Genomic DNA, 14602 nt, shown 5'->3' on the forward strand with positions numbered 1-14602 from the left:
AAAAAAAAAAAAAAAAAAAAAAAGAAAGGAGCTAATACCTAAATGTTTTGTGGCATTCTATACAATCACAATAGGTTGGTCACAAATTTGCATCCACACTTTCTGAGAAGCCCTAATCAATTACACACTTTGCAGAGCCCGTAAGGGAAAGGCAAGTTAATTTCTCAGGAAAAGCACAATTGTTCTTGATTAAAAAAAAAAAATCAGAAAAGCATTTCTTTCAAGAAGACTTCTAAAATGAAAAATGTGTAATATAGCAACACAATACTGTGTCCTTGCAATAGATACAAAGAGATAAGTCTTATGAAACTATAAGATATCAATTAATACATTCTGACAAGATCACTTCAAAGGCCAATTCAGCAAAACTCATTCACACTCAAAAGGATAGGGGGCAAGTGCTCCAACTACAATCTGCTAATCTATCTTAGTCCATGAGTGCATTTTAGGGAATGGGTGGACTGCACCTCTTTCAGGCAACTCATACATCAAAACTGCTTCTGAGTGATGCTTTTGACAGAATTCATGACCATACCTCCCCTTGGCATGTACTTGTACTGCACTTGCTAAGAAAGTAGCAACTTCATGTCTTAACAGAATTACGAGCTGATTGGATTAACATAGTAGTACTCACTTGCTCATGGCTTCCACTCCTGCTTTGGCAGAAGCACTTGGTACTACAAAACCTGACCCACTTTCAGCATAGATGGTTGTAATAGAAAGAAATACTGCTCCTGAAATTTGAAAAGGATATAGTAATTAACAATACAGCTAAGTCATTTCACGTCAGGAAAACATGATTTAAAAGAATGGGATCTGATTTAAGAGGACATAACAAAAATGTAGCATCTTTTAAACTTCAGTAGCCCTAAATTAATGAGAGAGTAATCTAATGGAATTGCTACATCTTGCTAGTAATCTTGCTGTCATGCAAGATGACCCAGTCTGTGCTTACTTGAAATTCTTATGGCAGGTGAGTCAGATGGTGACCCAAAACTCAGAGGCATGGCCACATAACCCCCTGAATAATCAGCTGGATGGGATTTCCATTAACTAAGCACCCACTTAAATAAGAATACATCAGGGACACTTGGGTGGCTCAGTTGGTTAAACATCTGCCTTGAGCTCAGGTCATGAACCCAGGGTCCTGGGACTGAGCCCCATGTCAGGCTCCCTGTTCATCAGAAAGCATGCTTCTCCCTCTCCCTCTGTTGCTCCCCTCACTTGTGTTCACTCACTCTCTCTGACAAATAAATAAATAAAAATCTTTAAAAACAATAAGAACAAATAGAATCAAAACTATATTAGCAAGGACTTGACTTCCAGTCCTGATGGACTTGCCCTCTCTCTGTAAATAGCAAGAAAACTGGGGGCGCCTGGGTGGCTCAGTCGGTTAGGCCACTGCCTTCAGCTCAGGTCATGATCTTGGGGTCCTGGGATCGAGCCCCGCATCAGGCTCTCTCTTCAGCAGGAAGCCTGCTTCCCCCTCTCTCTCTGCCTGCCTTTCTGCCTACTTGTGATCTCTGTCAAATAAATAAATAAAAAATCTTTAAAAAAAAAAGAAAAGAAAAGAAAACTGTGTAAGATACATAATTATATGATACAACTATTTTCAGATACTGTATAGCAAGCAGGGAAAGGCAATGACTCCTGAGAGAAGACAAATGAAATGAGCCCTAAGGTCACCCCAGATTTTTGCCTAAAGGTACTATATATATATATACACACACACACACACACACACACACACACACACACACACACAATATACTATACAATATACTATGGTGTATATGACAAATATTCACATTATACACACACACACACACACACACACATGAACTGTACACTAAACAGACTATGAAATAAGGAGGAGAAATACAAGTAAAACATGGCATTCTCACTGAGTTGAGGAAACAGATTTCAGAGTTTGGGGAGACTGAGGAAGTTGAAATTTGTGAGGAGAGTTCTCCCAAGGAGGGAAGGACACAGAGACAGAGTTCCATAAATCTGCATAGTATCTCCTCGAGTTTTGGCCAAAATCAAGCTATACATGTTTAGGGAGAGATTTCATTAGACCAGGCAAAGAACCGTCAGGGAGCTGTACGCTATGCAATTCCTAGAGCTCACATGGGCGGGGAGATAAGTGAGTTCTAGGCAGCTTCACTGAACATCCAGGATTTTCAGTGGAGAATTCAGGAAGGCCATGCCTTATTAGGAGAGTTAAATTCGCTCAAAAATAAAGGCTACTCTAGATGTACCCAAATAAAGCTAAAAATTAACACTGAAATGCTCGAGCTGATCTAATGACTTTTGCTAGACACCCTATTTTCCTATTTTACAGATGTTTAATCCTCAACCCAGAGCAGGAAAGTGACTTGGTCAAGGTCAGCAGCTGTACAACTAGTAAATAGTAGACTCGATATTCAGGCCCAGATATCTTTATACCATTCTACCTCTGTTGGTATGGGAACTAAAATTGTTTATTATTTTAGTTTTCATAACTTGGATTGAAACTAGATTTTAGAACATTTGAGTCTTCTGAAACTGGACATAATCTTACATTCTATTATTTTTAATGACAATGTGATTTTTTTAAAAGAAGATTTTATTTTTTCGGTAATCTCTACACCCAGCGTGGTGCTTGAACTTAACGGGGACATCAAGAGTCACATGCTCCACAGACTCTGCCTCTAGACTGTGACTTTTAGTGTTTCCTTGTTATTATTTTTTCCCATTTTGAAGTAATGAAGCCACCTGCAGCTTGCAATCTGTGATGACAGAGTTTGTTTCTCTTACAAAGGCCCCATCACCACGATTGGTGTGATCCCACACATCCACAAGTCTCTCTGATTGGAAAGGGGCAGCAGAGACCCTTAGAGCATTGTTTTAACCAATCCCCTTCCTCCCTGTCATTGCACTGTAACTGGGACAGAAGAAACAATGGGGACTGTGGAATTTTTGTAAGAGGCAGACAGAAAAGCATAGACAATTAGTGTGGGCATTTAAGAGACACTTATACATTCTTAGGCTCAAAGTTTGATAAAGTACCTTTCCATGTGGCAGCACTTAGTGTCAATTTGCTAGGTTTCTCTGTGTGTTTTATACAAAAATGGAATTGATAAACCATTTTCTAACAACAAAAAAAAAATGACAAGCTATTGCTCCCTTTCTTCATTTACTTGACCTCAATAAATACAGATTCATTTCTGCTTGTCTGCACTGGGATGTTAGAAATTTGTCATTTCCAAACCTCTTCTATAAGAAGGTATTCTAATTTAAAGAGTTGGCCTTGGGATACCTGGGTGGCTCAGTCAGTTAAGCGTCTGCCTGCGTCTTAGGTCATGATCCCAAGGTCCTGGGATCAAATCCTGCATCAGGCTCCTTGCTTAGTGGGGAGCCTTCTTCTCCCTCTGCCTGCTGCTCCCACTGCTTGCGCTCTTTCTTTCTCTCTGACAAATAAATAAAATCTTTTAAAAATAAAAACATTTAAAAATTAAAGAATTGGCCTTTCTGCAAAAAGAAAAATATATCAATAACTAACCCTGGGAATCTGAGAATTTTTTATATTCGAGTTTTTAGCACTACTGTTAATTTTTTTTTTTTTTTTAAGAATTACTCATTTATTTTAGAGAGTGTGCATGAGTGGGGCAGGGGCAGAAGCAGAGAGAGAGAAATGCTCAAGCAAACTCCACACTGAGCATGGAGCCCGACATGGGGCTTTGTCCCAGGATCATGACCTGAGCCAAAATCAAGAGTCAGAGAGTTAACCAGTTGAGACACCCAGGCACTCTACCACTGTTCATTCTTTAAAGTCCAGCTGTATTGTTCTACTCTGCAGCATTAACCCAATTAGGATAGTACAGTAGAATTTTACCACCTCCTTACACTCAAGGGCAGCGCTGTCTCATTCTAAGCAGTGGGCAACCCAGCTCTTCAAGGCTGTGAAAATAAAACCTAAAGGGAGAAAGAAGAGGACAGTATCTTTCATCTTCAGTTTCTGAATTATATAAAACGATTTAATTCTTCCTCTCCCACACCTGAATAAAATTTGTTAAATCTGAATCAGAAGTTAGAGCACTTTCTACTGCAGCATTTGCTTTATGTAAGTAAATATCACTTTTTAAAGTAGTTTTTATGGTTTTGCTCTAAGGGTGACACAGTTAGCATCTGCTGTCAATGTTCTGTAATTGTGTATATGGTTGTTCTATATCCCTCCTTTTCCACAGAGTGATTTTGGAAGCAAAGTATTTTCAGAACTCTGAAAGAGGAAGAGTTTGATATACAAAAGGAGTTACCATAATGATTAACCATTCTTATTTCTCATACTCTCAGAATGGCACTCCTGCCCCCCTTTTCACCCCTCATATTGGCCAGGATATGCTGAGTTTTGTTACTACTTTGGAAAATGCAGAGGGGAAGAGAGACTAAATATTTTTGGAGGAGGAATAAAATGTCTCTGAATATTCTTCAAATTATTTTTATTATCTTTCAAACTTGTATCCTTAAAATTTCTTAAGGTATGTACTGCTTTATAAAATATATAGTTTCATCCTTTTGCAAATATTAAACTTATAACATTTTTTAATGTAGCAGCTAAATAAGAAATAGAAAATTACTGATTTCTTGGCAGCTAAAGATTATTATTTTAAACTTTCATTTATTCATTCAATTTACTGAGAACCTATTATGTCCCAAGTATTGTCAATTATTGTAAGTTTGGTGTCTTTTTTAATATAGCTTTATACAGTGAGTTATTTTCAAAAGCAGTATGGAAAACAAAAAATTTAAATATTTACTGATACATTTACTGTTTCTGACAGCCATCATTCCATCTGAATATTTGAGTTTCTATTTAGTTCTATTTAGAACGTTTTTCAATATTTCTCGTAGGCACATCCGCTGGCACTGAATTCTTGCAGCTTTTGTTTGTCAGAAAATACTGCTTTTATTTTTAAGAATATTTTGCTGTGTACTGAACTCAGGGCTAATAGGTTTTTGTTTTTTTCCTCTTTCAGCACCTTCAAGATGCCATTTTACTGTTCTCTAACATTGTTTTCTGATGATGTCAGTGAATATTTTTATTAACTGTTTCCCTTACTTATGTTGTTCTCTGTTTCCTCTGATTGCTATTAAGATTTTCTCTTTTGGGTGCCTGGCTAGCTCAGTTGGTAGAACAGGTGATTCTTGATCTCAGGCTTATAATTTCAAGCCCCACTTTGGGTGTAGAGATTACTTAAAATAACATGTTGTTGAAAAAAGAAATTTTCTCTATTTATCATTGGTTTTGAGTGATTAATTATGATATGCCCTGGTATGGTTTTCTTTGTATTTATCCTGCTTAGGATTTGTTTAGCACCCTGGATTTACAGATTGTAGTCTTTGCCAAATATGGAAAATTTTCAGTCTTTGTTTCTCCAACTGATTTTTCTGCCCCTTCTGTCTTTATATTATCTTCATAATACATCAAAGTAAGATATATATATGGTTGCTACAAGAAATTTTAACAAATGAAGTTTAAATGTTCCATCAAACTAGCAAGATAACTCTAGCAAACAGTTATTTTAAAAAGGATATTAACACTACCCTAATAAAGTCCAACTGATGACCAGAAATGTTTTTAAACATTCTTTAAATGTCCCCACTATTCTAAGGAAGGCATGGACACAATACACAGAAAGATACTCATATGGTCCTACTATACTTTAAAATCTAAACAGCATTTAACTTGCACTCATACTACTGAAAGATAGGAAAGCCATATTCTACTCCTGCTCTATGATTCCTTGCTTGTCAAGCAAGGAGCACTGCTTCCATACTACTTGATTTTGTCAAAATGACTGGTCATCTTCTCTTCTAGTAGTGAAGCTGACAGACAAAACTGAAAGAAGTGTTAAATATGCCCTCAACTCCTCTTGTTTTTGTGGGTCTCAAAAATGTTTCATTTCATAAACAAAGCATCACCTTTGTGTTTAGTAATGAGTTAGGAATTCATGGAGAGAGGACTGGAGACAGGGCTGAAAGGGTTTGCACATGGGATATGAGTCGTGTATCTTGTTCGGTAAAAGCATTTCCAATCTTGATGGATTGGACAAGAAGAGTTACAACAGGAAGTAATAACAACATGCAGCATGTGTATTTTGAAATGCTAAGGTGTCTGTAATGGCCTTTGAAAGGGCTTCTCTCATTGAGTTGTGGAACTACAACTGGGCATGAAGATTCCGTGCGGCTTGGAGATAAACAGGGGGTGGTTATGGAAGGGATGAGATTGGACAGGCTGAGGGCACTGGATGATGGAGAGGGAAGGAAAAGGAACTGGCCAAGGACAGTATCAATGGATTAGAAATAAAAATATTTTAAAATTTATTTCTGTGTTTACAGTTCGCACACTAGTCTAAGACAGCAAGATCATGAAAAACCTTGGGTTTTCTGATCATTTATTAAAACTTAGCATATGAAAGGCAAAAAGTATTTTACTAGTTCAACGTATTCTACTATTTCTCCTATCTATTGGCCAAAAGGATGCTCTCTTTTCTTATTCTTTCTTCAGTTAGTGAATCGGTTCAATTTATTCTTCCTCTACACAAGGCTGCTGGTAAGATTACCTCAGGAATACTTCCAATGACATCCATCTAACCACAATTTCCTTTGGACACATTTCTTAGTTACTTTCCTCTTTCCCATCATTTTATATGATTAATCTGCCTAAACAGTGACCTTTAACTCCCTCCTTTTCCCCCATAAAGACTTCACATGGTTCAAGCTGTCCTGGACTGCTTCTGACTATTCCCAACGCTTAGACACCCACCAAATTCTTCATATTATCTAGGCTACCATATGTTTATTCACATGCATGAAGAAGCACATGTGCATTGGCAAGGCAATTTATATTTTTCATGAAGCTTTTGTAGCTATCAGTTTGTTTTATTACTAAACCTTGGAGAAGTAATTAATTATGCAATCTGTTTTACAGATGAGAAAGCTGAGTAAAGGTAAAAATATCTTGACTCCCTAAGTGTCCAAGTATCAGAGTAAACTAGATGACTATGACTTAAACTGAACTACAGTTCTTCTTTTTTCTCACTAGACTTTAAAAATATATCAATTGTAGGGGCACCTGGGTGACTCAGTCAGTTAAGCATCTGACTCTCAATGTTGGCTCAGGTCATTACCTCAGGGTCCTGAGACTGAGCCCTATGTAGGGCTCCCTGCTGAGCATGATTCTCTCTCTCCCTTTCCTTCCACCTGCCCTTCCCCCACCCCCCACAGCTTGTGTGCGCTATCTCTTTAAAAAAAAAAAAAAAAAGTCAATTGTCAATTTTGACAATGATAGTTGATGCTTATTAGGTATTTAACAAAACACAGTTTCTTAACTGTAGAACTGAGAATTTAAAACATCTACCTCATATATTAAAAAAAGACTAACTCTGAGCCACCTGTAACTATACAGGAATAAGGTAAGTCATATCTTAGAGTAATTGCAAACATTAAGTGAATTGATAAATCTTTAGCATTTAGAAAAAAACCCGATACAGAATAAGCACTCAATAAATGTTTGGTGTTTAAAAAAAGGAAGGAAAGATGGAAGGAGGAAAGGTGGGGGGAAAGAGAGAGGAAGAAAATTAAAATATTTCCTTATAAATAATGTTTTGTTTTTTGCTTGTTCAGTATTCTAACACCTGTTGGGTCATCTATCTTTATTTAATAATTAATTAGATAGATAATTAATAATTAATAGATAGGTTTATTTTTAATTAATTATTATTAATTAATAATTAATTAGATAAATTTATTTAATAAATAATTAGAAGTTGCAGTAATGACTACAGAATACTCATATGATCTCATGTGGGAGGAATTCTCGCTTCTTGGTATGAAGTAATCCACGTGTTACCTAAGCTAGTCCCAAATCAAGTATAATATCTGGGTAGTCTATCCTATAATAAAATTTAATAAAAATTTGTTTTATTGAAATAGAATACAAACATGTTTTTTAAAGACAACCATGGATAGGTGGCCAATATTTTCACCTGAATGTCAAGTCATTTAAGATTCTGATAAACAGCCAAATAGGATGTATATCATGCCGTGTTGAACGCTCTTCTAACATGTTTTTGACAGAGGCCTAAGAGACAGTTTCAGGTGTAGGTTAAACATGGTATCAATTTCAAAAGGCAGGGCTGTAGCCAGCACATCATATCATCTGTTCACAAAAAACTGAGCTGAGAATGGCAGAGCAGGTAGGGAAGAGGGAGCAACATCTGCATATAAATTCACCTCAAATATCTGGCTCATCCCCAAACTGAACCAGCACTGTCACAGCTCTAAGAAACGCAATTAAAAGTAATATCTGGAAGCTGAAAAAGTGAGCCTTATGAAAATTTTAGCAAAACAAAATCTAGCAATATACAAATAGACAATATATCATAGCAAGATTTTTATTCATAATGCAATGTTGGTTTGAAAATTCAAAAATTAATCAATGGAATTTACCATACTACCAGGTTTTTAAAAATTGGCATCTCAGTAAAGATAGAAGATTTGACCAATTTAATGCCTATTCATAATTTTTTTTTAAATTTTCAGTAAACGAGATACAGAAGCAAATTTCCTCAACTGATAAAGAGCATTTATGAAAACCTACAGGTAAACTCTTAATTAATGATGACTATATGAGTGCTTTGCTTCTGCTATCAAGAGGAAACATTTGCTTTCACCACTCCTATTCAACATTGTCCTATTTAACATTGGAGGTCCCAGATGGCAACTTAAGGCAAGAAAAGGAAATACAGATTAGAAAAGGAAGACATAAAAATTGTCTTTTTTCACAAACAATTATCGAATACAGAAAATCCTAAGGAGTCTACTGAAAAAGGTATAAGAACTATTAAGTAATTTTAGCAAGCTCACACAAAAAAGGCTAATATACAAAAAACAAACCCATTGTGTTTCTAAATACTAGAAGTAAAAAATTAAAAAAATTAAAATATCATTTAAAATAGCACCAAAAATATAAAATTATTTGGCAGAAATTTAACAAAATTTATATAAGACCTTACACACTGAAAATAGCAAAACATTGCTGACAGAAGTTAAAGACCTAAACAATTGGAAAGACACTCCATGCTGAAGGACTGAAAGATGATATTGTCAAAATGTGACTTCTCCCATTTATAATCTATAGATTTACCACAACCCTCTTCAAAATTTCAGTAGACTCTCTTGTTAAAATTATTGAATTCTAAATTTATAATGAAAATGCTATAAACAGGGGTGCCTGGGTGGCTCAGTCATTAAGCATCTTCTTTCGGCTCAGCTCGTGACTCACAATACCTAATGTCAAGCTAACATAAAGCTAAAGTAAGCTATATAGAATATATGTATGTATTATAAAGCTAGGTCATCAAATAATGATAGATGTATCAGTTGAACAGAATAGAGAGCTCAGAAATTGACCTACGTTTATATCACCAACTGATTTTCCATGAAAAGACCAAAGTATTTCACTGAGGAAAGGATGGGCAGTTGGAGGCAAAAAAATCACTTTGACTGTTATCTCATACCAAATGCAAACATTAAATCCAAATGGATAACTTACATGTAACAATGAAAACTATAAAAGTTCCAGAAGAAAACAATAGAGAAATTAATTATTACCTTGGGTTAAGGAAAGATCTCTTAGGACTCAAAAAGCATGAGTCATAAAAGAATAATTTCATTAAGTTGAACAACATCAAAATTAAAAATGTTTCATCTTCAAAAGACATTGTTAAGAACATGAAAGACAAATCATAGACTGAGAAAAGATATTTGCAAAACATGTATCTGATAAAAGATTTATATTCAGAATATGGAAAATAACTTTTCGATCCAATACCAAGAAGACAAACAACCTAACAAGAAAATCGACAAAAGATTAGAACAGACACTTCAAAGAATTTATACAACTGATGAATAATCACATGAAAAGATGCTCAACTTCATTAATCACTAGGGAAATATAAGGGGATATTACAAATGAGGGACCACTACACAAATTGAGGAAGGCTAAAATGTAATAGAACCAATCCGGTGTGGACTAGAATGTGACACAAATGCATCTTATAAATTGCTGTTGGGAATGCAAACTGCTAGAGCCAATTTGGAAAATAGTTGGGTAGGTTTGTCAAAATGTAGTTTCTTCTACTCACTAAAAGACAGTGATAAGGAAATGAAAAGACAAGCAGCAGATTGGGAGAAAATATTCCAAATACATACTATATCTGACAAAATATACAGTCCAGACTAAACAAATAATTTCTAAAAATCAGTAATAAAAAAGACAAACAACCGGATAAAAATAGATTAAAAACTAAGATAGTGGGGATGCCTGAGTAACTCAGTTGGTTAAGCATCCAACTCTTTTTTTTTTTTTTTAAGATTTTATTTATTTATTTGACAGAGAGAGATCACAAGTAGGCAGAGAGGCAGGCAGAGAGAGAGAGGAGGAAGCAGGCTCCCCACTGAGCAGAGAGCCAATGTGGGGCTCAATCCCAGAACTCTGGGATCACGACCTGAGCTGAAGGCAGAGGCTTTAACCCACTGAGCCACCCAGGCGCCCCAAGCATCCAACTCTTGATTTTGCCTCAGGTCATGGTCTCAGGGTCATGAGATTGAGACCCTTGTTGGCTCCACACTCAGCATGGAGTCTGCTTAAGATTCTCTCTCCTTCTGCCTCACCCTGCCCCTTTCTCATGCTTTCTCTCTCTCAAAAAATAATAATAGTTATTGTTATTATTATATATTTATAAAAATATATACATGTATATGTATATATAGTGAGGAGTAAGTAGAAGATAGCAAGAGGGAACCTTTGGTGGAGTGGAAATGTTCTATGTCTTGATTGGGGCAACGGTTACCTAAATGTGTAAGTTTAGCAAAGCTTCAATCTGAATATATAAAATCTGTGGATCTCACTATATATAAATTTTATCTCAATTTTAGCAAACTAAAATTAATACATTCAAGTTATATTATGCATTGATTTACTCTTTTCTTTAAGAACCTTATAATAATCTTGATTTCATACTGTTTGCATCCTGGTATATGAAAGTACTTTGTAAATTAAAAAGTACCATAGTGGTATAAAGTATTATTAGTGCTACCTCAATAAAGTATTTTTTATTAATTATTTTTATTAACATATAATGTATTATTTTCCCCAGGGGTACTGGTCTGTGAATCGTCAGGCTTACACACTTCAAAGCACTCACCATATCACATACCCTCCCCAATGCCCATAACCCAACCACCTTCACCATAACCCCTCTCTCCCCAGCGACCCTCAGTTTGTTTTGTGAGATTAAGAGTCTCTTATGGTTTGTCTCCCTCCCAATCCCATCTTGTTTCATTTTTTCCTTCCCTACCCCTCAAGCCCCCCACTCTGTCTCTCAAATTCCTCATATCAGGGAGATCATATGATATTTGTCTGATAAAGTTATTTCTTATATGTCCTGGGGCACCTGGATGCCTCAGTCAGTTAGGCATCCGACTTTTGATTTCAGCTTGGACCGTGATCCTGGGATTGAACCACAAGTCATGTTCCATGCTCCATAGGGAGTCTGCTTGACATTCTCTCCCTTCTTCTTCCTCCTCCCCTCCTCACCCATGCTCTCTCTCTCTTTCTCTAAAATAATAAATAAATAAATCTTTAAAAAAAAAAAAAAACTTACATGTCCTAAAATCATCTCTTGAGAGTTTTAAGAGATATCTCTTGTTTCTAGTGATCTAGGGTTTGATGGAAAAATATAGTATTTATCCTATCTTTTGTGGCTAGATTTAAATAAAACCCCATATTAGTCTCTCTTTTGATCTCTTCTCAATGCAAGTTCTCTGATTCTTCAATAAAATTAGGTCTTCTTTTTCATACTGTTTACATTGATACAAGACATCCTAGAGATGAACGGACCTCTGCATAATATTTTCAATATCCTTCCCAATAAGGATCAGCCACGTATTTATTGACTTTTGTGGTTATAAAAGCACATTGGGCTAATGTCTTTAAGAGTTTCCTAAATCTTTTATTTGTTCATAATTACTAATTTTTATCAATACTACTTAAAACATAGTTTAATAATGTCCTTCTAATTCTTAGCTTCTCTAGCTATGGCCACTGTTCTCTTCATCCTCAGCCATCTGCTATCCCCTCTCTGAGTATATGTCATCAACAATTCCTGCGAGCAAATGTCTATCTTTCGGTTGCGGGTATCCTTATCTTCTGTAGTCTGACTTCCCTTGATATCTTACCTTGACTGATTTCTTAAACTCCAGACCACCAAACATACTTCTGACCACATATTACCACAGATTGCCTGCCCCCTGAACTGACTTCTTTGACCTACTTCAGAAATCATTAGCACCTGAATTTCTTAACTCTTGCTCTAATACCAGAACAGATCTTGTGCACTACACTCTCCAGAGCCCAGTGGTATAGGTCCTTCAAACTCTGTCAGGTTATGGCATCAATAACTGACAGGAATCTTGGAAGAATAAAAACTGGCTTCCATTTTTTAAAAAGTCTTAGCTAATATGTTTTTAATGAAGCCCATAGAATTTTAATCCAATGTGATGAATAAAAATAGATCATATTCTGTTAAAATGAAAGACAATAATGAGAAAAGGGAGAGTCAGACAGAAATCAAGAGTCAGCAGAAGGAATAAAAAGAGAATGAGGCAGAGAAACACAAAGAGGAGAAGGACCAAGCAAAATAGGGAATCAAGAGTGAAGAGCTGACAGAGACAGAGAAAGAAATAGAGAAATAAGTAACAGATAAGGATAGAGAAAATCAGACAGTGACAGGCAGAGAGAGAAGAAAAACAGAGTCAAGGATCCTTGGACAAAAAGGAAGAGAGAAGAGCCCATTCTTCTCTGTCTCTCTTCCCAATCATCCATCTCTTCTGGAAAACAACAACAACAACAACAAAACCAACCACAAACAAACAAGCAAAAACCCACAAAATTACAAACAAACAAATCATGGAAACTCCAAATGGAATTAATATTCACTTTGCTGTAGTGGGAATGAGTGACCTGGGACTTCGATTTCAATGAGTACATGGAGAAAGGATGGAGGTTATACAGACACAGAAACATCTAGCACCTCTCTAATAGCCTTCTGCCTGTTCTATATCCTTTCTCCAGTTGGCTTGAGAATCATCCACACAGTAAAGAAGAAGAAATTGATAGGGCGCCTGGGTAGCTCACTCGGTTAAGCCTCTGCCTTCAGCTCAGGTCATGATATCAGGGTCCTGGGATCAGGTCCTGCATTGGGCTCCCAGCTCAGTGGAAAGTCTGCTTCTCTCTCTCCCTCTGTCTGCCGCTCCCCTTGCTTGTGCTCGCTAATAAATAAATAAAATCTTTTTTAAAAAATTTTAAAAAAAGAAGAAATTGAATCTAATGAGGCAAAAATTTCTGAACCAGAGGACGGAAACTGGCCAGCTCCATGCCTTCTCTTCTCCCCTCAAAACCCAAAGGACATCCTTCAAGGAAAACAAGGACTCTTCCTTCTTTTCCTTGCTCAGAATACTCTCCACCCTGAGAAATACCCACATCTTTCAAGTCTGAACCCATCCCACTTGTTCAGGGACAGAGTTTCATTCACCTCTATCATTTGGGCATATAGCACAGGACCTGCTACACAAACGTTATCAGTAAGTGTCCCTTAAATGAACAAATATACACTGATTCTAGACATATAAGTATATACACACAAACATATATATTTACACAAACATATATATATATATATGTATATTTACTGCTTATATTGCATGAACTTTTATAAGGTTTGTACACAGTACTAAACAAAAATGTTCTAGTCATTTCCCTCTAGATCTACTCTCAGCAGTGTTCTCAACCACACTGATGTCATCATCATCCAAACTATTCACTCAGCATAAACTCTCTCATCTAATCAGAAAGGCCTGTTGATTTTATCTCCTGTCTCCTAATTTATCCCTCACATCATGCAGCTACATGCCAAAAGAAAAGTTGGAATGGTCTCCCTACTCTTTTCTATCCCCCACATTGTTGCCAGTATCCTTTCCAATCAAGTCACATTCTTCATGAAACACCTTCAAGAGAAATCCGTAAGGAAATAACTCCCCATTTCCTTCAGAATTAAAATCCAACTTTCTACTTTGGTGTTGGGAACGTTCCCAGTTACACCCAACCCACCCAACAATAGTCATTTCCTACCATTCTCCCTCTGCATCTTTAACCACATCAAATTTGTCAACAATCCCTAAACCCTCATTTTTCTCTTCCATCAGGCCTCTTTCCATGGACATTTCCATTTACTCCCTATCTTCCTTCCACCCCCACTTCTCCATATCTAGATATGGGAAGACTCAGCTCAAATTGCATCTTGTTCCTCAACCTCATACTCATCCTTAGGGAGGGTTAGTCATTCCTGTCTCTGGGTTTCCAATATACATGAAATAAGTATTTATTATAGCTCATATCATAGCATGTGGTAATTATTTAAGTATCTTTCTTCTCCATTAGACCATGAGCTGTACAACTATTGACACTGCCTTATTGATGTTTGAAAATATCCCAGGA

The 14602-nt window shown here is 36.4% G+C and overlaps 1 protein-coding gene across 2 annotated transcripts in view; it reads right to left on the reverse strand.

The window, feature by feature from the left end:
• Window positions 1-14602, reverse strand: part of DECR1 (2,4-dienoyl-CoA reductase 1) — a 39701-nt gene that overhangs the window by 4995 nt on the left and 20104 nt on the right. For both annotated transcript variants that reach the window (XM_032869071.1, XM_032869072.1), the window contains exon 6: window positions 635-734. In XM_032869071.1, coding sequence (XP_032724962.1) covers window positions 635-734 — 100 coding nt within the window. The remainder of the gene's footprint in view (window positions 1-634; window positions 735-14602) is intronic.

The sequence above is a fragment of the Lontra canadensis genome, unplaced genomic scaffold (genome assembly GCF_010015895.1).
Source record: "Lontra canadensis isolate GAN:19392208 unplaced genomic scaffold, GSC_riverotter_1.0 scaffold37, whole genome shotgun sequence".
Taxonomy (NCBI): Eukaryota; Metazoa; Chordata; class Mammalia; order Carnivora; family Mustelidae; genus Lontra; species Lontra canadensis.